Here is a 24,674-nt window from a genome sequence, read left to right as displayed (position 1 = left end):
CAGGAACAGCACTTCCAATAGTTGTCCCGCTTCCTCGGCTCAGTTTTGTGGCATCCTACAAGAATCAGTTTTCCCTCTGATTTGCATGGTTGCATTTACCAGGTAGGATGGTTGCATTTATATAGTACCAACATGTATTCATTGGACACATAGCACTAACTAGTTTTCACTGCCTGCAGTCACGCTACTTCTACATAGTGAGCCCATGTTCACTGGGGTGAATTGAATTAATGGATGAGAACAGCTGCTTGAAGCTGAACAAGAGCTGACACTGGCAGCCAGAGGAGAAGAGAGCTTGTGGAAACATTTTGGGACTACTGCAATCTCAAGATTGGTCAAATTTAGTCACTCTTTTATGACTATTATATTATGATTCCCTGAGACTAACTTGTCATAATTATCAAGCAGTGTTTTTCTTCCCCTCTCCAAATACCACAGTTTAGCCCCTCTTTGCAGAAAATTATCTAGCTTGCTTTACTCACATCTTCCTCACCTCTCTGCTCAAGTGCAATACTGTGTACCTGAGTACAATGCCTACACTTCTTTGAAAGCTAAGGCTATTCAAGAATAGCGCAACATGTGTCCCTAGCAGAAGTGCAGGCTGGATCACATGCTGAGATCCTACAGACACTTTCACTGAGTTCATGGGATATTCTAAACAGCTGTGATTATGTGGTCCATTTCACGAACCGGGCCATATTAACTAAAGATACCTACAGTTCTCCTGTAAGCATCATCAATTGCACTAGCAGTTGTCCCCAAGGGCAGCAACCTTTTTAATGGGGGAGTCTTAACTTCAGGAATAAGGGTGCTTAGGAATTAAGGATTACCACAAGCCTCCCTGACTACAAGGTGTGTACATTTTGAGCTCATCTTCAAGTAAATACGTATTGAAGTATGTACTTTTACAGTATATTTAGAAATGAAAAATCTTGTCTAGAATGAGATTTCCACTGCACTAAAGAAGGGTGGGAGAGACTGATAAATGATGTTATGACATAACATACTGCATGGGAGTGCTTTAGTCTTAATACTGATTATCCTGGAATAACAAACTTCCTAGGATATTATCTTCCATCTTTCTATGCACCTAAAGGATGCATATGTTCTTGCTGGTTTTGAATCAGCATGGCATGCATAACACTTCAGCTCCTGTGATCTCTTTACATGTAATGGTTATACATTTAATATGAGTTAATATTTGTGATTGCTCTCTGTTTGAGAGAACTTCTTTTTCCATCAGTCAGGAGCATTTTTTTTTCCCAGTCAAGTCTGGGAAAGTAACTGCAATTCTGATGTTGTAAGAGAGGTAAAAAGGCAAATTTTCAAGTTCCCAGCAAGTTGTTAGTATTATAAACAAAACCATCATCTACACTCATTTTTGGTTTGAAATTGAAGAACCCAAAGCCACTGTGCAATATTTTCCCATCTACTACAGTTTCTACACTCAGCTGGGATCTCCTGCTCAATTTTAAGTAGAACTGGTAAATCATTAATTGAAAACAGTTTCCTGGTGCAACTTTGTGTTTAAAAATAATTCGCAAGTTGTATACAGTCAGATTTCTGTGACTTTTTAAATTAATTGCTACAGTTTGTGTGTCTGTTTCTACAATAGCTTTTAATAAATAGGTCCGTAAGCTGCATTTCCTGCAACTACTTAAAGTACGGTCCTACATATCACCACTTCTGACAGATCACATAGACTATAAAGTTATATTTCTGCCTCATGGGGCTGAGTTATTACTAACCACTGAGCCCCACAGAGAGAAGTCTGTTTATCATTATGTGACTAAAAGGAGGAAGTAGTCAGGGTGGAGGACAGTGCTGATGGGGGAGAGGTGTAACTGGAAAGAAAGCTGCATTTGTAGATGACACAGAGCACTACTTTTCTGCAGAGAAGAATAACTTAGAGGAGATTTTACACATGGGTTTTTTCCTTCACTGTTGAAGCTTTTAAACATTAAGAACACTGATCCTGAAAAGAGACAGAAAGAAGAAAAGAATAAGGAAGAACATGAAAGTCATAGCAAGAAAGAAAAAAATATAGGAGAGTAGAGAACTCTGTTAATTAACTACTAATAAGCACAGACTATCTGATGGTCATTTCACCTCATTTAACTCTTGTGTTTTCTGGAAGAGAACTGATTTCAGGCAGCTGATCACCAAGAAGGATGTGCATGTAGGTGAGGCTGAAAGAACCAATTGTATTGCTCACACCATTTCTGCTGAGGGGAGACAGGGGCACCGAAGTCATACCTGCCTTTAACACTAGTCAGCATCTTGGACAACTCTTTCTCTCTCTGATGTAATACGCAAATGTTTTTATTTCCATTTAACTGACCAGATTTCCCCCCCCTCTACCACAAGTATACATTTTGTGTCTATTTTGTGATATTTAGTCTACAGTGCAAGGTCTTGGAATATTCCCTTCAAAATTTGATACTGCACACTGCAATTTCTGCTAAGAAAGAACCAAAGAAACAAAAGGGGAATAACACATTGCATATAATACGGGAGAAAACAGCTTTCAGTTTGCTGCTTCTGTAGTCAGGTACAAGAATGTAGTGGTGTTTAGACAGTACCACCTGAACAACCTTTATTTAGTTCCAGTTCAGCTGTCATCTAGGTTTGTTTGTTTTTGGAAACATGTTTACATGACTAAGCCCTTGGCTTATGGAAAGCAAATGTGCAAACAGTGCAGATGCTGCAAAGGGAAGTTCATCTTCACACTGGTCACAGGCCCTTTCCTCCTGTTACATACCTTGCCATGGTATATAATCATTAGTCCAGGAATCTCAAAGCAGCTGTAGGAAGTTGGTGTGCCTTGGGTGCCTAATTCCTTCTGCAAACTCTTACCTTGTTTTCAGCGTAAGGGGCTGTTTGGCTCTCTCCATTTAAGGAAATTAATATATCCTTTGCTTGTGGGGGTATTAATCTCTCTCTGAATGGCCTAAACATAATTACCATATTCAAATAAATGCAAAACTCTGTGCTCTAAGGCATTTATTTATTTATTTATTTATTGTACTAAACAGGTTTGTGAATAGTTAAGTCTCTATTTCCTGGACAGAAGAAAAATTCTCCATCCTTTATTTATATGCCCTTTTACTGGCAAGGTCCGACTCTTTCCTTTTGTCCTTCCTATTCACCGGTGCAAATACTAAAATGACCCACTCCCAGCTGCTGGAAGCCCCACACTGTCCCTATCGCCCTGCAGTCCTGTTCCCAGCCAGGAACCGGCAGCTGTTTCTGTGCACAACACAGGCACTGCAGGCTCAAATCCACACAATCTCCATCACTGCTTTTCTAGGGAGAAGGTTTGAACTGTAGTCTGAAAAGCTCTCATTGCCAGGCAGGAACTTCATGTGCAGTTTTACTTCTGTTCTTTGTTAATCCATAACGCTGGTTAGCAGAAGAGACATTACTTTTTTTTCCTCTTAGTTAAACACTTGTAGTATAACCCACTTTTAGCTGAGCTAATTGTTTGAGAGAGTGAGGGGAATGCAAATCCTAAATTGGCCCCACACACTTCAGCGGACTATTGCTAAGTTGCAGTTGAAAGCAATTTCTTCTGCAAGTTTACAAAACTGACTTCAGGGCTGTAACAGGGCTGCCTTAAATTTTCAGCATGGTTCTCCTTATACAGTGTTGAATATATCCTTCAACAAAGTCCCTAAACAGTTTCCAGTGAATATGGACAGAGAGACTGTTTACCAAAGGAGCATCCTATGGAAAAAGCTGGAAAGTTGCGTACACGTTAGCTGGGTCAGACCACCCAAGCTTATGTGACAGCACTTGCAGGCTGCTGTGGCCCACCCCAGTCACCTGAGCAGAAGCTGCCGACATCTGCATCACAAGCAGCGTGCCTCCTGGTGTGTGCATGTCTGCTCTAGCTGCAGGACAGCACCAAAGCTGGGGGTCTGTTCCCTCCCCTGTGTGTGATGGGTGGTTTTTCCAGTGACGTGACAGGACCTGCAGTCTAGGCAGATAGATACCTGCAAGTGATCCTCATGACAGATGTGCACGGACACCAAACAGCAGCACTTGTGTCCTCCATGCTACCTTATGCACCACGCAGGATGACACCCAGCCCCAGTGAGCCCTTCTGCACCCTCCCTGCAGAACAGTGCTGCCCACCAACAGTGCCTGGGAAGCCTGCAGAGGTCACAACTGTTAAGTCTGAACTAACACTTTTAAATACCCCTCCTCCTTCTTAACAAAGTCCTGTTAAATGCAGATCCATCCACGCACCAACATGGCTGCAAATAGCTCCAACTTTTCTATGAACAGTGGCACTAGAAGTGCTCCAGTGGTTTGCAGGCACCGTGAAACAATGTAGTTCAGTTTAAAATCAGAGATCAAACAAAGGCAAAAAAGATTTTTGCAGCTATTCTCCTGCCCTGGAATTTGTTGTTCATATCTCCTTTTTTGGAACACTTCTTTGTTTCAGTGCCTTCAAAAATATACTGTCATCACAGCCTTCTTGCCAAGTTCCACTCCAGGCTGGTTATTCACCACTGCCCCTTTCCCAAGTCAAACTGCATTTCTAAAACACTTCTTGCAGTGACTGACTAGGAGCAGCCCTCTCACTCTTTCAGGCCAACCTGTGAGGTAATCAGCTGATCTGTTTCCTCTATATGAAGCAATGAAACATCTGTTTCATAAGAGAACTGAAAGATAGCCCTTGTGTGGTTAGTCTTTTGGCATCAAAAGCCTTTAAAAAAAAAAAAAAATCTCTGGTTTGACAAATTTAGTCATAATAGATCACTCAACTGGCACTAACCACAGCGTGTCTTAGATGTAAACTAATTGGGGGACAATCCCAACTTAACTAGAGACTCATTTTTTTATTAAAAGGTTTGGGTAAGTTCTTTTGTATTTCCCTACCTACCCCTACTTACAGAAGATATCTTTTAAGCTTTACAAGTCTCATATAAAAGAACGATACGTTAAATAACCTCAGTAAAGCCTGTGAAAAACAGCACAAAGAGAGGCATAGTAAGGAATGAGCTCCATCCCATCCCAGTTCACACACACCTACCCTAATATACTGAATAAGCGATTAGATCATAAACCTAAGTAGAGTAATAAGGATTCATTGTGTTTAATGTCCCTGGGATGTTTTCAAACATCTACAGGAAGGAAAAACAGATGGCTATATTATTAGTGATGGCAAATTAAGTAAATTCTGGAGGCTGTTCTTACAGCTTTTCAGAAGTTCTAATACGTTCAAGATTACTAATATCACATGATACAGAACAGTGAATTTTTTGTCATTTCACAAATCAAACTGTAGCACAGAAAAAATAAAGAATTAAAACTACATGCATAGATATTGCAATTACTATTTTCACTTTAAAACACTGGACAGTCATTGTCCCACCCCCCTTCTAGATAAGAACTCTGTTTAAATATGGAAATTTGAAGCATAGAGCCCACTGAGAAAATGAGAGAAAGAGCAGGAAACACTGCTGACTGTTGGAGAGGCTGCTGAAGGAGCACGGATATGCACTTCTGACCGATGGACACATCTATCTCAGTGCAAGTTTGTTTGGTAACACTCCACTTCCGTGCTATGCTGCAAATTACAGTGAATATATGATTCCAGAGGTTTTTTACTTACGTCTCTCTCCTTCATAACACATTGTTATGTTTCTGTTTTAATAAACTCTTTCTATTGCTGTCACTACAGATTATGTTTATAGTCCTTAAATTCACTGTCCATGCACTCTGAAGATTTCTTCTTACTCATTCTTCATATATTTCTAAGCAGAAAAAGAAAATATCTACTCCACTCTTATATCCAGTGGGTAATACAGGACAGACAAAAGAAGGGATTTTCAGGTACTTTGCCTGATGTAGAGGACATGACTTTAAACCCAAGTCCTCAGTGATGGCTTAGGAACAAGGCATTTAACTGTGGATGCCTTAGAGAAGTGAAGACACTCTGGATTCCCCTTCTAATGCATATGCAGATAACTAGGTGAAGGAGGAGGCCTTTCCTGTTTATATCCCAATTTCATGTGCAAAACCCTGTCCTGAAAAAGAAGCGGGTGATGGACAGTCTCTAAAATGATTTGTTGCACATGTTTCCCTGAACACATCCTGACAACATGGAGCATGCTGCCCACAGGCCACTCTGACAGCTGTAGCATCTTGTTGTACAACCAAAGCACTCCCCACAACCATCAGAGTAGATTAACAGTGACATACTTCACACATATTTCTTCCTTTTATCTTCAAGAAGGAGCTGGAATGGCTTGGAATGCTATTCCTCCTCCTGAGCTGGCTTGGCTACACCAGCCTTTAGGAGGGGGTCACCTGGGGCACCATCCCACTGCCCCAGAGTCTTCTCTGTCGATTTCCATCAGCTTTCAAAATTTAGTATGGAGCTATTTAACTCTAGCTTCACTGATGATCCATCTAGCAATAACATTATATCGAATTGAACTGTACCATTCACCATTTTAAGGGAAATTCCCTCCATTTCCTGAGTGAATTGTATACCTCATGCTAAATGTATGTTACACAGTCGTCTTTTGTTTCCATTTATGCATGGAAGTTAAATGCCTAAGGAATATATCTTATCTTTCTATATCCTTTTCTTATTGCTGCTGTAATTAATCTTACATTTAGAGTAATTGTGTATTATGATAAAATTGTTTCAGCTTCTCAAAACTGATTCAGATCCCACTGTCATTAACACAGCCTTGCATTTGATAGCTATTAGAAAGAACATCTCTTCCTGAAGACCATAAATACTGACCATACCCCCAATACTTTTAGACAAAAGATTTATTACTGTGAAGAGTTAGCAAAATGCAAAGCACAGACTGGTACTGCTCTCCACCCCAAAGGTAGCTACATTTTGATACCAGCAGATACACTCTGTATAATTTGATGAGTGCTTTGGAATGGGAGCAAGTGGGGAATAGCCCAGGATGTGTTATTCATGGCCCACAAAATTTATTTAACTTTTCACTAAAACACAGTGACCTCTGCAGTGAGGTATGATAATGCTTTAATACAGCCTCATTAGAGGACAATTTAAAATAGAAAGATAAAATTTTCTGAAATTATTAAGCCTTCCCAGATCTCTACTGCAGCAGTCTTCATAGCACAAATACCCCAGGATTGACCACCTCTGCACATCACTCCGACAAGACAGGTTTCTAAGTGAGCTCAGTGTTTGTGCTCACCTAGTAGATAATGTGATATTTAGAAAACTGCTGGATCTATTTTCGATAAAGTGGAATATTCTTGGTTATGTGGTGCTATCCTGAGCCACCTACTTCAGTTCAGCAGCAAGAGCAAGAGGAGCCAATGCTGTTTGTGAGGAGAAGTCTGCTGACTCATTGAGCAAACTGTCAGAAGAGCTCGATCTCTTCCATAGGTTGTTGTTCACATATTTGTCTCCAGTGGAAATCTCTGCTATCCCTCAGTATCTTGCAGGGCTTACGAGGATGTCCAAGGAAGAGCAGGCTTCCCCTGCTTCATCTTGCTGCCTCTCACTGGTACCTTTGATAGAGCTCAAGCTGTCCCTCACTGCTGGCAGGGGCCTTGCATTGCTAAGCGTTGGACAAGAGGTGCAAGTCTCTGATACTAGAATAACTGCATCAGTGTATAAAGTAAGTGTGAAGATAAATTAATTCCTTACAGATTTAACTTTGCAAAGCAAGAGCAAACCCAGCTAAGCAGTAGAGCTCTGCAGTTATTAAAGATGAGGCTACCCTGGAAGAAAGACCATTTGTTGCTAGTCAGCTGTCCTCAAAAATAAACCTGAATTTGCCCTGCGACCCCAGCTGAAAACGTGGTCAACGCCAGGCAGCCCTCTGTCTCCAGTCTAGTCAGACCTGAAGACAAACGGCAGCTCCGGTAGACTTCAAAGTTTGACAGAAGAACACTTTTTGTCTCCTCAAAGGGCTTTTCCTGAGGCCCTCCGCCTGTCTCCCGCTCAATGAATGCTCTCTTTGTTCCCATCAAGTTGACAAATGCCAGCGTTACAGAATAAGGATGACATTTCTGCTGTGGTATTAGGGCTGAGAAAGGGGATTATTCTGGTCAGCGCTGGCTGGGAGGCAGCGCACAGGGGAGGCTGCACGACACCGTTGTTCACACTGCGACAAGGAGGCCCTTGAAGGCTTTGGCCAAGAGCAAACACAAGACCCGTGTGTGGGGAGACGTGCACGCACACTTGAGGCAGCATCCCCGGCCGAGCCCCTGGCCCCGGGGCACACCTGTGTCAGCTTCCTCCCCAGCCCTCCTCAGCGTGCCCCAGCACACAAAGAGGCAGCTGCGCCGGGCCGAGGAGCCTGCCATGCTGGCTCAGCCAGGGATACCGGAAACCGGGACTGGCCACCTCTTTTGTCGCCTTTTAAAAATGGAGGGTTTGTGTGAGCCTGGGGAGGATAATGAGCCTCTCACCAGGCACACACTGAACTGCACATCCCCCTGAAACACAGAACGGATAAAGTTAACTGGTGCTTGGAAAGACTGAAAAGAAATCAATCAAGGGGCTAGAAGACATTTGCTGCTGTGCCAATCTCTGCACATGAGTCTGAATCTGGGGCTTACCAGAACAGCACAGTCTTGATGGTATTCCTCAATTTGGGAAAATAACACCCTTAGACTCAGAGACCTTATAGTAAGTCAGGTGGGATATACTGATTTCTGTTCATCTTCTATTTTATCATTCCATATTGATTATTTCACTTTTTTTTTTTCTGAAATCAATAATTCTGCTGAAATACTCCTATGCAACAGAGAGGAGTACCTTAATAGGAAAAACAATCAAAGACTCCTGATAAGGTTTTCCCATTGGCTTGGAATTTTTCCTTCCCCTCCAAGGTCAAGGCAAATTCACTCTTGCTGCATCTCTGCAAGCAGAGCAGGCATGAATTACCATTAGACTAGCACCTCTCGATGGAAAAAGTATCCAGGTGAAACAGGAAAGGGGAAACAGTAGCAGAAGGGATGAAGAACTGCACACCTCCCTTCACCAAATCTTCATCCCACCTCTCCAGTCATCTTCCACAGCAAACGCTATGGGAGACATTTTATACCAGATGCTTCTTGCACAATACCCTTTCAAAAAACAAATAGCTTCTTAGCCTTGAACAAACAAGAGGAAGACAGCATCTAGTAAAGACATTTTGCAGTGGCCTGTTCACTGTCTGTGTCAGCAGGACTGCCTTAGATTTTGGAAAAGTTGAAGACTGCCTTGGTCACAAACATGTTCCCTTGAGAAGTACTGAACATAGCACAAAGCCTTGTCATGCCTTCTGTGCCCTACAGCCCCTTGGTGGATCCTCAGCTCTCGTGAGGTTTCTATTAGGATATGTATTCATCTTTTCTATTGTTTGATTGAGCTTTTCACTTAACTTGCCTGCGGGTATTGAAACTGTCTGCAAGAACAAAAGCAGAATCAGATATTTTGAACAGGGTGATGGGCATAATCTCTAAAATAGAACTAGCACCTTAGGAAGAAAATGCTTCTAGAACACGTACAGTAGCTGAACACCACAGCTGTCCTTCACATGCACTTTCTGGTGCAGCATGTTCTTCACTAGTAAAAGAGATATCTAACTTGGTGGTGGGTTTTGGTGTTGGCTTCTCCCTTTGAGAAGAAAGACTATTTACTTTGTAAGGCCTGTTCATCTCCCAGTCCATCTCCTGATGATGTTTAGGGTCAGTATATGTAGAAGAATATGGAACTACTAGTTGGCCACAGGCTACTTCCCCATTTTGGGTCAGCTGCTAGCAACAGATCTGGGGTACTGCCAACATGACACGCTGAGAGCAGTCCCATGTGGGACTCTCATGGTGACAGCTACCTCTCTGTACACAGGCAGGAAGGTGGTGACTTTCAGGAAGCAAGATTTTAGGTATCCATGATAAGGAGTGCGTGAGTGTCTTTGACAATAAAATGCTTAAATGTAGGAAATGCTGTCTGGGACCACCCTACAAACATATTTTGAATTTTTTAAATGAATTAATAGTTTTGCTTTTTAAAGAAGGAATAGGCAGAGAAGTAATGGAAAAAATTGGAATAGAAATGTAATCTATTTACATTAAAGGAAATGGTGATTACAACTCACTTGTTTAGACAGTTACCATTTTGTTTTGCTTTTCCAACTATATTCTGGTTAAAACAGTTTCCATTCAAAATTTTTAACAGCAATTATTATCTTAATCTCAAAGTTCCTGCTACACAGCTGTACAGAACAAGCCTAAAACATAGGTGTCCAAAAGATTTAATTTCTTACAGTACAGCCAGCTAGCCTGATGAGTCAGACATGAGTTTCCTATTTCAACACATGAGAAATTTTATTTCTCCCAAAAGCCACAGTAATAGACCAAGACATACAACATCCATGGCCTGATTCAACCTATGACCTTTCCATTTCCCAAAAAGTTTCAGGTAACAGTCCTCCTGGCTTGCTTTTTGACATATTAGAAGAATAAAAGAATTGGTAGTGAAGAGAGTTGGTTAACTAAATTTTTGGCAGATCTGAATCACTGAAAAGGCTAAAAATTTTATTTTCTGTGTCTTTTCTGTGCATCAATCATCTCCTAGATGCCACTTCTCTCCTTTCAATCTAACCAGAACTCTGATGTGAGAAGTCCTCTTCACCCAGTGCTTTGACTATGTTGTGCTCTCACTTTTCAGGTACCTATTAGCATTCTTACTCTGGACATATTGATTGCACTCCCTCCTTCCTCACCTTCAAGGCACTGGGTATTTCTGCTGGTGATCCAGATACTACAGAGGAAATGAGTTCACCTCAGTTCCTTTTCATAAGAGTTTCAGTAAAATGCTCAAAGTTCTTGTAATACTACACACAGCAACCATGAACATCACAGAATGGTAAACAAAGTTTGGCAGCTGCTGATGTTGTTTTGGTAGCATGACACAAGTGATTCTTTAGGTGATTCAAACTAACTTTGCACATTGTGGGGAAAAAAAACAGTGAAGGAGCACAGTGGAAAATGCAAATACAACTGAGGAGCTGGATGGACTGAGATGGGAGGGAAGGTTGGAAGAGTTTAGAGGTGCGGATTCATACCGAATTATCACAAACTTCACACCAAAGGATGGTTTGGTTTGGGTCATCTGAAGAATAGGTATATAGGACTATAAGTTTTCACTGCAAACCAGTGGTTATGTTTAAAACAGTGAGACTTTTCTGATGCACTTCCATTAAGATGTTAAAAATCTACTCTTTCATAATAGAGAGACTGAGTCTACAGTAGAAAAAAACTCTAGAAAGGAGTGCCTCCCAGGCACCTGCACATGCACAGGGGTCCAAAGCAAGTGAGCAAGCAAGGAGCTCTCAGGTGATGTCATGCACATGAACTACATCAGGTAGCTTGGGTTTGAGGTAGACAGACTTACACATGGCTGCTCTGGGCAAAACGGGTGGATTTCTAAGACTTTCTGTCATGCATTACACTCCTGTGTAATCTGGCAGAATCTTTCTAGAGGAAATAATACTGGGACAAGAAAAAAAAAGTCCCTTTCACATTATTAAACATAATAAACATTTGTGCAGTTTAGATATCAGCAGCTGAAGTAATGTTTCATTTTTGAATGAATTTATGCATAGCATGTCTTTTTCCAGGCTCAAAAAGAATGCTGTAATTTAAAGCAGGCTGACTGACTCAGTCGGTGTTTTTGTATGTCATCTTGGAGACAGCATGGTGTAGGGGGGAGGTGGAGGGAAGGAGACTGAGATGGAGAAAGGGAGGGTGGTTGCTCATCTGGTCTTTATTTCCTTTCCCTGTTTCTTAATAGTTCAAGCAAAGGACCCATTCCAGCTAGAAGCAATGACACTCTTGCTGTGGTATTTCAACTTTGAGGAGGACAGGCCACAGCGTGCTCTGTGTGCTGGCGTCCTGGGAGCATCCACCACTACGCTGCTTTGGGGTAGGGAGGTTAGAGGGGGTGCAGGCAGTCCTTGCATTGTTTTTGTTACAGTGGAAAGATTTCTAAAGAGGGCCCGTGCTTTATCTTTTGCGTGAAGAATTTCCTAGCTAGAAAACCTTATAACAACTGTATATGTACTTGCCTTACCTTCTGCCATGTGGTTTTTGCTTACTTTTTTAAATAGTGTAGCAGTAGAGATGTCACAAACAGTTAATAGAAAGTGACATTTCTGACTACTTTAACCAAGCAGGTTGTACGGAAAACATGAAATGTACGAAAGAGAAAACATCTGTTAAGCAGAGCCTTTAAAAAAATTGGCTCAAAAGGTGAGGTCAGGGTTACCAGTGACAAGCTTATAGCAGTCCTTGTTCAAAACCCTTATCTGAGAATTATATAACCCAAGATTCATGCATACTGCTCACTTTTGTAGTAACAAACATTCATTATACTCCCAAAACATGAGGTGCACTAGTACTGTCCGTACTCCAAATGAAAAACCGAGGCATAGAGGGATCAAGTGATTTGTCCACAAACACGCAGAAAGAGGCTGTAGTCGAGCCAGAAATGAAGCCCAGGCTCACAGAGGCCCAGTCCAGTGCCTTAACCACAAGACTACATTCTTCTCCTCATGATGTGTGCTCTCCTGTTGGATTTCTCTTATTAGTTATGCCTATTCTTATGCAGTGCGCAAGATATGCCATGGTCTTGAATCCTTAAGGATTCACTGGGTAGTTGAAAGAGATCCTGTCCCTTTCAGAGCAGAAGGAAGGAAGAAGGCTGAATTCTTCTAGAAACATCTCTTCCTCTGAAAGTTGTCCTTATTGTCTTAACAACATTTCCTTTGCTTTCCAAGAGTTGTTTTAAAGAGATAAAACCTTTACAAGAGCAAAAGCATTTCTAATTCAGGCTAAAAAAAAAAAAAAATCCATCGTTATTATGATTCATATGAATATGAAGGGAACAAGAAAAGAGTATGTTGGTCCAGAGGGTGCCACAGGCAACGTAAAGTCAAATCAGAGCAAAACAAGCCATTTCCTGAGTGGTAACACTGCTAAAGTTGCATTTCATATTGCACTGAATTAAAATATTCTCTGTTTTGACACTTCCTCCTCCTCCCCACCTCATTTATTCTTAACCTCCCAGTGCAATACTTTCCCCTGTGTACCCGCTTGCCCAGCCTGCAGAGAGTAAAGTACTCATCCTTTGGCCACCATCAGAGCCCAGGACAGAGACTATTCAGGAAACTGCACAGGATTTTTATAAGTTTCTTAAAAATTTCTTTCTTAATTAACAATTTTAAAATATCTGTTGTATGAGGTTGACCTTGCTGGGGGCTACGAATTGTTAGGATAGAAGAAAAATAGATAATGCTTTGGGCTGATGCATTTTCATTTGCAAACTAGACAAATAAATTAATGTTATTTTTAGATATATTAATTATGTCAGAGCTTCTAATTAAAATAAAATCATTATTTACTGTAATTGCCTCATTAATGTCATCTGAGTCCTACAAACCACTCTGCCTCAGAGGAAAGAGTACCTTAGCATAAAGCAGTGGTCTCTCCTGACATCCCTGGACATCAACAGACTGTGTTTCTAATGAACGAGCAAAGGTAGCAGATTCCCAAGTTGAGATTTCTTCTTAAGATCACTGACATATTAAAAGTCCCTCCCAAAGTACTTTCAGCAAGTGTAGCCCAGCAAATGCATGGCATGGAGGAAAGCCACAACAGGTCCAGATTTACAAAAGGGTAAGGACACCAAAAGATACGGATAGTCATACAGCAGGTTTTTACAAAGCTGCTTGGGCAGCAGAGGAAGGTATCTCCCATCAGTGCTTGCAGTCCTCTAACGCAGGCCCTTTCTCTACTCCCTTCTGTAAATTTACACCAAAGTTATATCAAGCTGTACCCAGTAAAAGATTAAGCTACAGTAGTTCATGAAAAGCAAGCACTAAATGTTTTGCAAATCCATTAAAGCCCCTATGCAGCTTTCACAAACAGTTCAAATAGTAGGGACAACACTATTATCCTACATGCAGTTTGATGTGAAAAAAGTATCAGAATCTCAGCTGAAACATAAACCAAAAAGCAACACAAGGTCACTACATAAATTAGAAGTTTCCTTGATCCAAGTTCTCTTTTGAAAATTTGCTTTGACCAAATAGTGGTACACTCAGTCTAATCTGGTCAGAGTCTTCTCATGCAGTTTCTTCATGTGGACACTTAATAAAGAAATAAATACCATCACGGGATCTATCGGAGATCTGCAGCTGCATCTCAGCATCATAATTCAGTCCAAATCTTCTCTTCAGGTGGAGGCTTTCTTAAGCACATCTCAGAACAGCAATGGGGCAGAGGGCAACATCCCACATTTTGAATGGTGCTTCAAAAGCACCTGCCACTCACTTAGATTTGGAATAAAATGACCTCCAGTGACATCTGTCTGCCTTCCTATCTGTTTTGCCTCTGGAAAGGTCCAATGACCTATGGGGAAGCAAGAGGTACTCCACTGCTTTTTAAAAGACAGATCATCATCTTTAGACCTGTCAGCTCATCACTAGAGCACTGCCCCAGATGTGCCACGTTAGCCCCAGGAGAAATCCAAAACCCACATGAAGCCATCTGAGGTGGACCAATTAAACAGGTCCAAAAATATGAGTCTTGACCTCAGCTTACAAGAGGTAATGCCTGATTATAGCATGGGTGTGACCCTCACTGCTCCAAAACTCTGATTCCAACTACTGAAAAAAATGCCAACATATTTAATATAGTGTGCTACTAGAGGAAAAGGGGATGGGAGAGGGGAGGAGGGTACTGCCATTGTATGTTTTCAAGCAACGGATAAAGAGGGACAAAAGAGTCCACACATCAGGAAACTATTAAAATGAATACATTCCTAGTTTCTTCATAATTAATTCAGCATGGCCAATTTTGTATCAGAGAAGGGGAAAAAAAGATTTCAACCACTTCCTTTTATCTCAAGCTGTTTGGAAGAATATGATCTTGTAACACTGAAAAGAAGTGCCTCACTACATCCCAGCAGGCGAGTGTAATTTTAACTCTTCCACTTGCCTGATCTGATATGCAAATATGTTTTCTGTATGACACACAATACTTCAATTATTGTGAGACTCAGGTTCATTTAGGCATTATCCAACCCCACTTTCTAGCCCCACCCCCTTTTAACTTCAAATTGCATTAAACAATACATTGATAACAGTTTTCAATACACAATTCCCTAAGAGAATTTTTTCCAGTATGCTTGCTTCATTGTGCAAGTTAACATTTGGTTCCATTTTGACAGTTATCTTCACATGCACAAGGACCAGAGACCTATTCTTTCTTGAAATTTTAGGTTCTGGGTTAGGCTGGGTTACGCAGTACTTTCAAAAGAAGATTCATTAGGCAGCTATTTATATGCTCAAGTAATTCCATTGTTCTTAATGTCCTATGGGAAAAAACGTATTAAAGCTGTGATTGGCTGCAAGTATAGACAGTCAGTTTGGTAGTTCTTTCACAGTCATTCAACAAGCAAAGAGTAGCATGCAGAGGTAAAATAAGTCTTTGAAGTACAGTTAACCAGGATAATTATTTGCAGCTTTCCTTAACAGAAGATTCAGGTAGGGTTAGTTGAGCTCTGTGGCTCTGAAAGTCTACCAGACACACTAAACATTTGATCATTGCCTGTTGCCCTGTATATAACACATGATATAACTGAACAGAAATTCTAAAACCTGGAAAATTAATGTGAACATTCAGAAAAAAAAAATTAAAAAAATCTGAGGTTAGTTAGAATTGTGACTGCAAGAGGAGTTTCACCTTCTGTTAAGACTCCACTAACAAGCTTCATCTAGAGAGAACATGTTTCTGTGCAGAATACTATGCACCCAAATTTTCTTCTATGGAAAGGATTGACTGAAAGTTCTGTGTTACTTGTCTAGTATTATAATAGCACTTAGATGAAGTTCAAGGTTCCATTATGGTACACAAGCTACATCACCATACATAGCCCACAGTGATTATACAATGCCACAAGAACTGCAGAAATGCTAGGGAACAGCAGAAAGACCTCTCACCACTACAAAACAAGGGCTGAGATGCAGTCTGATTACATGATCTGACCAAGATCAGACGGGAAATCTGTTAGGGCTACCTACTCAATCCAGTCGTTGGAAGTCCAACGGCAGTTCTGTCAGCACATTACCATTCTTCCCAAATACTGTTCTATTGCACTACTTGCTTGTGTCAATACCTCTAAGTCTTTTTATTAAGATAGAGGCCTATAAAAACAGCATATTATTATTTAATGAATATTGTTGTTTTCTCAGAATGTATGGTACTGAGCTTTTCCATGTTTTCTATCTCTGTACTAGCTGTGGAGTGATAACTAGGATTCACAAAGAAGGAAACTCACACTATCAGCTTCCCAAAGCATTCAGTGTTTAGTAATTGGCACATCAGGTAGTAACTAATATTTGGCAACTCTGCAAATATTATGCTTCAAACTGACTTAGAACAGAAATTAGTATTAAATATCTTTGGTCCAAGGATGGTTCCAATGATCAGCTCAATTAGGCATTTTGTAGCAGAAGAAAAGCCTTTGTTTCAAAAAGCATGGCTAGGATTCTGAAAAATCTACAAAACCAGATTTTGTTTTAAATGTTAGAATGTTTGCCAAGCCACCTTCTTGGATTTCTAGACTTTGATCAGCATGTCTATGACAACCATGCCTATTGCTTTAATCATAATCAGAAACCATGTGCGTGTTATTAGTAACAAATACTGCCAAATCTTACTCTTGGTTTACCATTGTGGAAACGAGATGAAAATTACAGTTAACATACAATATGTTGAGAACACTGATTTTACAAAGCAACGAAAAGATACATACTCATATATTAAAATGACAAATATAAAATTGGTCTTCTGCCATTTCAAAATTTACCTGTGAAAGTTAATTGACACAGCTTAATTGATATATTTTTAAATGTTTCCTAAAGAGTAAGACTTGGGGAATTAAAATGCTTGTAACAGCAGAAATAGGGTATTTGTTAAAAAAAAAAAAAATAAACCCATTAATGTTATTTTGGATTCTGTACTACACAAACTTGCCTGTTTTGTTTAACTCTGTGCTCCTGGAGAATTGTGTTCCATTCTGAACACCATCCTGCTAGAAAGACACTGACTGCAGGGCCAAGAAAGTAGAGGACTAGATTTATGCTCAGTAGAGGCACATATATGAAGATGAAATAAAGGAGAAATGTGTGTAGGAGCAAACTTATGTGTACACTTGACTGAAATTATTGTCCACATAAGGTAACAGAATATACTACTGTTAAGAGCACGGTATACGATGACTCCTGGAGCAGCCAGGAGACACACAAGAGACTCTAAGCACTTGCTCCTAATTTTACATTTCTTTGGGAGGCCACACATCAGCTCCAGAAACTCATTATTCCCTTTTTCCCAGCTCAACACAGTGCCGGTGAGCATGAAGGCTCCAATACCCATACTGCCCTAGAGAAGAGGTACTGAGAAATCCTACCAACTTTATCAGTTTCTGACTGTAATAGTTTCATTATTTGGGACCTCAGTACAAAGCCACTTCCTACCTTGATCAGGTTTTAAGAACAGAAGTGGAACAAGTATGATGGAAGGTTTCACATCAGCAGTAACAACTGATAAGCTTTAATTGCCATGAAGAGCAAGCCTGTTTCTAGGAACGCAGTGGTGTAAATCCCTGATGCTTGCAATGATGATAAAAGCCATACAGTAGACTCCCCAGTCAGAGGCTGAAGTATTCCTAAGCCTTATGACAGGCAAGACCTTTAAGTTTTCATATTTTCTTTATTTTTCAGTCACATCTTGTTCAGATATAATTTTATTTATCATAAATCCTTAGTCTGGAATATCCAATACATCTAGAAATTCCATAATAGCTATTGTTCAGTAAATCGGATAGAAGTTTTTATTTAAATAGTAGTGCTGTAATGAAGAGTCTGCTTTCTGACAGTTATCTCCCTTTTCCTTCAACTGACCCGTATCAAGTAAGAGTTCTCATCATATCACTAATACACAAATTATACCGGAGACAAGAAGGCTGAAACAAAGCACTAATTTGGTTTTTGTATCCCCTAGGTGCTCTTCATATTTTGCATGTAGTAATTAAAGATGTAGTGGCAGTTTATTTAAATACCTCAGAAGTCTCTAGTGTCACACATCAGCAATATCATACACCCACAATATACACTCCATACAGCAAGGAAAAATAGACCAGCTATGTTAGAGTTGATTTCCTAAACATATAACCTCTCTATCTGTCTACGTGTTCTGCTGATACTCAGACTTAAATGAATACAAAAGTCAGGAAGGACAGAGAAAAATAATTTACCAATCTAAGGATTCCCTTTTATGTGCCATTTTGGCCTAAGCATGCAAGTGTGTCCTCATTCTCTACACAGAGCTGAGAAAGGTCAGAGGACTACAGGGAATTTCCCAACACTCTACAACTTGCTGCAGAGTCAGGACTAAAATGCCAGGACTCCCAGTGCACCAAATCATTCCTACTGCTTTTTCTTTTTCCTTTTCTAATTGAACATTTTGGGTATGCTTTATTATCGTCATTTCATTTTTCTCAAAACCATGCACATAAAGCAGTGCAAAATAAGAGCAGCAGGGTTTTTTTAAAGCCATCTCTAGTTGTGCTCACTTACAATTGAGAGTGTCAGAGGGATCACATTTCCAAATACAACTCCAGCCTTCCCACTCCCACAAACCACTTGGGAGCTGGTCAGTCCATCAGGCTGTTTTCTGTTATTACTTTTCTGCTTTATTTGATGTAGCATCCTTAGAAGCAGACCCTTACAGAGTTCATCTAGGAAGGGGATCCACCTATCATTGCCTTGCTGACTTCATCTTCCCCCTGTGCTGTACGCCTTTCAGCTGTGTAACACAAACTTAGGGGAAGATGAGCGAAAGAAAAGTGTTAAATAAATTGTTCCTCTGCATTTTGCTTTGAGGGGACTCTGCCCCTTGATGTTTACAATGAATCTAGTTTTAAGCAGGGCATGTGGGGGGCTTTGTTTTGCTTCTGATGACTTTGCAAACTGATACTTTGAGAGAATTGTCTAGGGAAAGCAAAGAGTCCTTTATTATGTCCGTCACTGCCAAGTGATTTGGCAGATTCCTCCATGAGATGCACAATCTGATAGGTTGAGAGAGAGCTTAGCTGGCCAGTTACCAGCATAAAAGCTCAACTTAAACACTTTCTGAAATCTTATTATGGCCAATTTGTGGTTTTGGCTGAAGAAAGGAAGAGGATGAAAAATGGAGGCAGCTGGGTGTCAGCGAAGGATGGAATATCAATGTCATTTTCATTGCTGTACCACACAAAAAAAAATACTGGCTTTCTACATACATTGGATCTAGCTAAGGCAAACATATGCACTGGCTAGGTAAACCTGCAAAGATTATTTCATTTGTCTCAGCATTTGTCTGGAAGATCAAGGTGATGTATCGCTCATCATGAGTCAGAGGGCAAGGTCCATTTGTTGGCTAACTGCTAGTGGATAGAGGGGCTGGCAAGGGCTTTTGCAGAATCCGTGCTGCTTCCCACATTCAAGGCCAGAGGGAGTCCCCCTTTGGCCTCAGTGCTAACACCACCAGTCCAACACTGGCTTGTTTGTGCCGGAGGGCCACAGGAAGGGAAGGGCTCGGGGCCGCCACAGCTCCCACTCCAGGGTAGGAAGGCTCTTCCTTCTGCAAATCCCCTGCTGATTTCCAGAGTCAAAGCAGCACAAGGAATCTGTTACGTAGGCCTAGATCTGGTCACTGAGGGGTACTTCAAGTAATGACTAGTTTCTGGTCCTTCTTGAAAAACCTGTTTGGTTTTGATCATCCCCAAAGGCCTACTTGTCCTGCATTAAATCATCTTTGAAATGTCTGAATGAAGATACATACAGCTGTTGGAGAGCCATACAGTCACATAGCAGGAGAAATGCTGGGAGCTTTGGTTTCATGGAGTAAGCTGTCAAATCAGCATTTAAAGTATAAAATTGTCAACTCCCCAGATAAAAAGAATGCTGAAAATGTAAAAATCTTGTTCACATTACAGTTTGTAACATAGTTGGAATACCATTTCAAACATGGTAAGACAAAGGTTCCATCAAGCTTTTGCAGCCAAGGGTGGAAACCGGGCCAAAGACTACCTGGGCCTAAAGGCAACAGGACAACTTATGTTAACATGGTAACAACAAAATATTTTGCCATTATGAACAGGGGCATAACTTTGACAGGTTAACTCAGAACATAAATAAATCCCTATCTGCAGAAAGAGTAGGAAAAGATAATGCTCAGTGAGGGAACTGCAGGACCTAAACACCAACGAAGGCTTTGTATTAAGCACTATTCAGATCAAGCTGGGATGAGGAGGGAATAGGAGGTTAATGGTTTAAACAAGGTAAATCCCACATTTTGTAAAGTAAGAGTCTTTAGGTTAATACCAAAAGACAAATTGTGTCTTCTTGCTCTTTTTTGGTACTTAATTAAGAAAACCCTTTGGTGAAATCAGTTCTTGCCCCCCAGCTGGATGAGCACTGAGACACCTTTGTCACAGAGCAACTGGGTGCCTGAGCACCCTGCTGCACAGGGCTGGCTGCTGCTGCTGCTGCTGCGCCAAGGAGCAGGGTTTTTCTTGGAAATGTTTATGCAATTCAGCTGTGCTGCTGCCGAAGCCACAGACACTGGGAGGGAAAAAAAAAAAAATAAAAGAAAAAAGAAAGGAAACACCCAGCCTCAGACCTCTCAGGCCATTAGCGTATCTCAGGTTTTGCCTTCCACCAAATACTGTCAAATTTCTGTTTTGTTTGGACCTGAAGGGTGGAGGGAGTTGGAGAGCTGCCTTCACTGCTGTCAGTGCTTCCTAATGATGTTTCTCACTAGAGAAAATGAGCTTGCTTGTTTGAGAATGCAAATTCCCTGTGGGGCACAGTTTGGGAAACTGAAGATACGGGAAGGAAAATAATATCTGTTCGGGCAAAGTATAAACAACCATGAAGCAAAATAGCAAAACACCTACAGAGAATGTTGTAGCTTTGCCAGCAAACTAATTCAAGTCACTGACTGAGGATGGAGCTGTGACAGTCAAAAAGTTAAAATAAAAATAAATCAGAAGTTTAGTCTAGCAATTGTAACAGGAAATTACCGCCGGAGTCAGAGCTCCTGCGTTCCTTTCCTGGTTCTGCTCTGATTTGCTGAGCAAGCTAGAGAAGCCAAATTTTAGAAGTAGCTTTTAATTTGGAAAGTCTCCATTTCTGATGCCCAGCTGTAAACACAGAAGACTTCACCAACTAGCATCTTCGGTACCCTCCTGTGCATTTGTTAAGATAGAGCATTTCAGGGCATTGGCATCTCAGAAGTCAGCTACTTGACCTGGAGAAACCTACAGTTATCAGCTGGCTCAAAGTGGCCATCTCTGAAAGTTTCCCCATCTGTGAATTGTGGCTAGCGCAACATATTGCTCTGAGAGTCTGATGTTTAAATGCTCGTTATGGCTGGCATAACATATTGCAGTGGGAGTGTTATATTTACATACTGTTTGTAAATATTTACAAGACTTTGGACATGCTGTCTCCAAAGTCACTGCTATTACTTTTGGAAATAGCACTCAGTGACCTACACATTTTCTGAAAGGATTGCTTCTTCATAGGGGCAATGAAGCTGCGTTTCCAGGTCTGACTGCAAGGAGGAGTTTAAGTAGAGTGCAACTGAAACTGAAAAGCAGAAATAACTCATCTTCTGTTCAATAACATAGTGCCAATTGAAACTACAAATAAAACAACCTGAGATGCCTCAGGAGGAGGGCGAACATCTCTCAGTCATGGGAGCTCTCTGTGCACAGGGTTCCTATTCAATTCCATGAGAATTTCTAAATTAAGAGAGCATGTGGCTCCTTCTTACACTGACTCGAGTTGTGCTACAAATTCCTCAGAGGCAGAGCCAAATTAAATGTCCATAATAAGGTTGTCTCCATAAATTGACATTTTCCTGCCCTACATTCAATTACAATCTCCCATCCTTATCAAGGGACACCATGGATAAGAGGATTACACTCTGGGTGCCTGCCAGCACTCATTTAGTCATGGAAGTCCAAATGTTTCTCATTATACCAATGAACCCTTTTTTCCTTCTGTGCAATAGTTCTGTAAATATATATGTCCTAGTGTCAGCTTCATCTTCACTGTGAGACAGAATATTTACAATAGCTTGTCAGATTGAGTGTCATGAAGCATATTATTATAGATGTTTGTCTACCTGTAACAGAAGTTGCTACTGCATCTCATCTTTTAAAGAAGAACATTGCTATGCTGAGGAATAAGCATGAAAAATAGAGAATGTTGTTTACTGACACTACAGGAGTGGGGAGGTGGGGGGAAGAGGCCAGAGTAGGTTTGGGGTCTCCCCCCTGCTCCTCTTCTGCCTGCCAGTGTATTGCAGGGAGTGCACTCAGTGTTCCTTTCCCTCTTGCTCCCACGTGCAACCCTGGAGGTAACACAGCATACACCATCTCCATCAGCCATGGGAGCCTGAGTCTCAGAGCTCCTGCCAAGCTCAGGTCTTCTGCCAACCACCTGCTTTTTCAACCCATGTTTTCACATAGAAAGCAATTTGGACCTACACACTGAGAAATCATACAAGCTCCCAAAACAAAAACAAAGCCTTTCCCAGCACATGGGTCATTTAACTTTTGTAAATTTCATCTGGGAACCCTAAAAAACCCCCAAAAAACACCACAGAGGCATGACATATAAATAAATGACAAAGAATCCTTTGATAGGTGATCATACCATTCTGCCACTATACAGGCGAAGTATCTCCCTCTAGGCAACAATAAACAAAATACAGTGAACACATGGGCAGTATTTCAACACCTGCTAGAGACTCTGGGAAAATTACTTCTTTACAGCTATCTTCAGGACAGCTGTGTGCAATACTCTCATCTTCACCTTAACATATTAGCATATTAGGTACCTTTCTATATTTTTGTTAAGTACAATACACAGATTTAGTGTATATTTAGTGATTTCTTTAGGGGACATTTAGCATTTCGACATCACGACAGTCCACTTGAGAATCACTTCCTATTTCCTTCAAAACGTAGACATCAGTGAAACCATTTACCAAGAGCAAGAAACCAAATGAAGTTCATTAAATTAATAATTTCTACTAATCAAAAACATGTCATTCCTTCATACTGAATTCCAGTTTGTGCACTCCCATATAATAATGTATATCTACATAATAATGAATTGCAAATATTGCATTGTTTAGAGGCTGTGCTAAGCTGAATTTTAAAGTTTTCTTAATAATAGGTTCTAGTGGGGAAATATAGCCCTTTACTACTGAGCTACTTCTCCAGATGCTATATGCAACACTAGCAATATATACTCAACAGAGATGATCTTATCATGATGAAATGGATATTAAAATTATTCATTGCAAAAAGCATATGAGTATATTTTTAAATACTATGTTCAGTGTCACAAGTGTTACAAGTCTTCCTGAACTTTTGAATACTTCTTACAGAAGTAACTTTCAGAACTGTTAAACTCTAGCTTCAGCATATGAAATCTTATACATTAAGGGGATATGATCTTCATGTCTGCCTCTGGTATCTTTTGCCCAAAATTTCCTAACTAAAAACCCCTTACTGAACTACTCCCCCACACCCCTTTTTGGTCATTCATTGCCTCTTCACTTTGTTTTGTAGGCTCGTCCAAAAGGAGAAGGCCTGACTCCATACCAGGGCAAGAAACGCTGTTTTGGTGAATATAAGTGCCCCAAATGCAAGAGAAAATGGATGAGTGGAAACTCCTGGGCTAACATGGGACAAGAATGTATCAAGTGCCACATTAATGTTTATCCTCACAAACAGGTAGGAGAAGTGCAGACCTGCTGGCATAAAGGCTTGGAACTAGGAATGCTCTTTTTGACTTTGCAAAGTGTGGGTAAAACTCAAACAGGACTTGATGTGGACTACAACACACCACAAAAAAATTGTTTCCCAGATGAGCTGCTGTTCTCAGTCCTGGAAATCTGGACTGGTATCATGAGAGTTGTGAAATACAAATGTCCTATCTTTGAGTAAAAATACCTCTAAAACAAAATCTTTACCTGTCTTTACTATAGAAACAGACTGTGGGGCCTTATAATCTGAGATGGAGTAAAACAAGTTCAGCAGTAGCAACAGGCCTTCTAGTTCTTCTGATTCTCTTCATATTTACACCAATTTAATGTTTCATTCCACTGGTGTCAGTGGAATTATTTCCCACGTGTACTACTTTTGTCATCTGTTGAAATAAGATTGAATTTGGTCAAGGAGGCTATGTCTATTTATAGAGATTAATCATAAAAGAGAACAATACTAAAATAACTCCTGCCTACAGAATTCCTTGGTTAATGACAGAAAAGCAAGACAGACTGGTTAAAAAGAGGTTTCTTGGTTTCTATAATACCAAGTGATGCCCAAGCAAAGAGCTTCAAGAGAAAGCTGAAAGGGTCAAATTAACAAGGAGCTCTGCTAGGAAAACTGTATCTGCCACTCTGTCAGCCATAGCTCACATGGTAGACACAGCCTTCTTTCCTGCTCCCTGGAGACTGCAGTTGCATCTGTCCCTTGAGGTAATTTCCCACATTTCCAGCTCACAGTGAGAGAACTAACTTGTCAGTTCCTGCTTGTATCCCACCAG

At 40.7% G+C, this 24,674-nt stretch overlaps 1 protein-coding gene across 1 annotated transcript in view; it reads left to right on the top strand.

Annotated features, from left to right (window-relative positions):
* ZCCHC24 (zinc finger CCHC-type containing 24) overlaps nucleotides 1-24,674 on the top strand; it is a gene marked incomplete at its 5' end in the record, with an annotated part of 93,939 nt that overhangs the window by 59,265 nt on the left and 10,000 nt on the right. Inside the window, one exon of the mRNA XM_010162679.1 lies at nucleotides 23,696-23,860. Within this exon, the coding sequence (XP_010160981.1) occupies nucleotides 23,696-23,860 (165 nt within the window). The remainder of the gene's footprint in view (nucleotides 1-23,695; nucleotides 23,861-24,674) is intronic.

Source organism: Antrostomus carolinensis, unplaced genomic scaffold (assembly GCF_000700745.2).
Source record: "Antrostomus carolinensis isolate BGI_N321 unplaced genomic scaffold, ASM70074v2 scaffold13332, whole genome shotgun sequence".
Taxonomy (NCBI): Eukaryota; Metazoa; Chordata; class Aves; order Caprimulgiformes; family Caprimulgidae; genus Antrostomus; species Antrostomus carolinensis.
The sequence above is the reverse complement of the archived record's forward strand: the minus strand, read 5'-3'. Positions and strand labels throughout refer to the sequence as shown.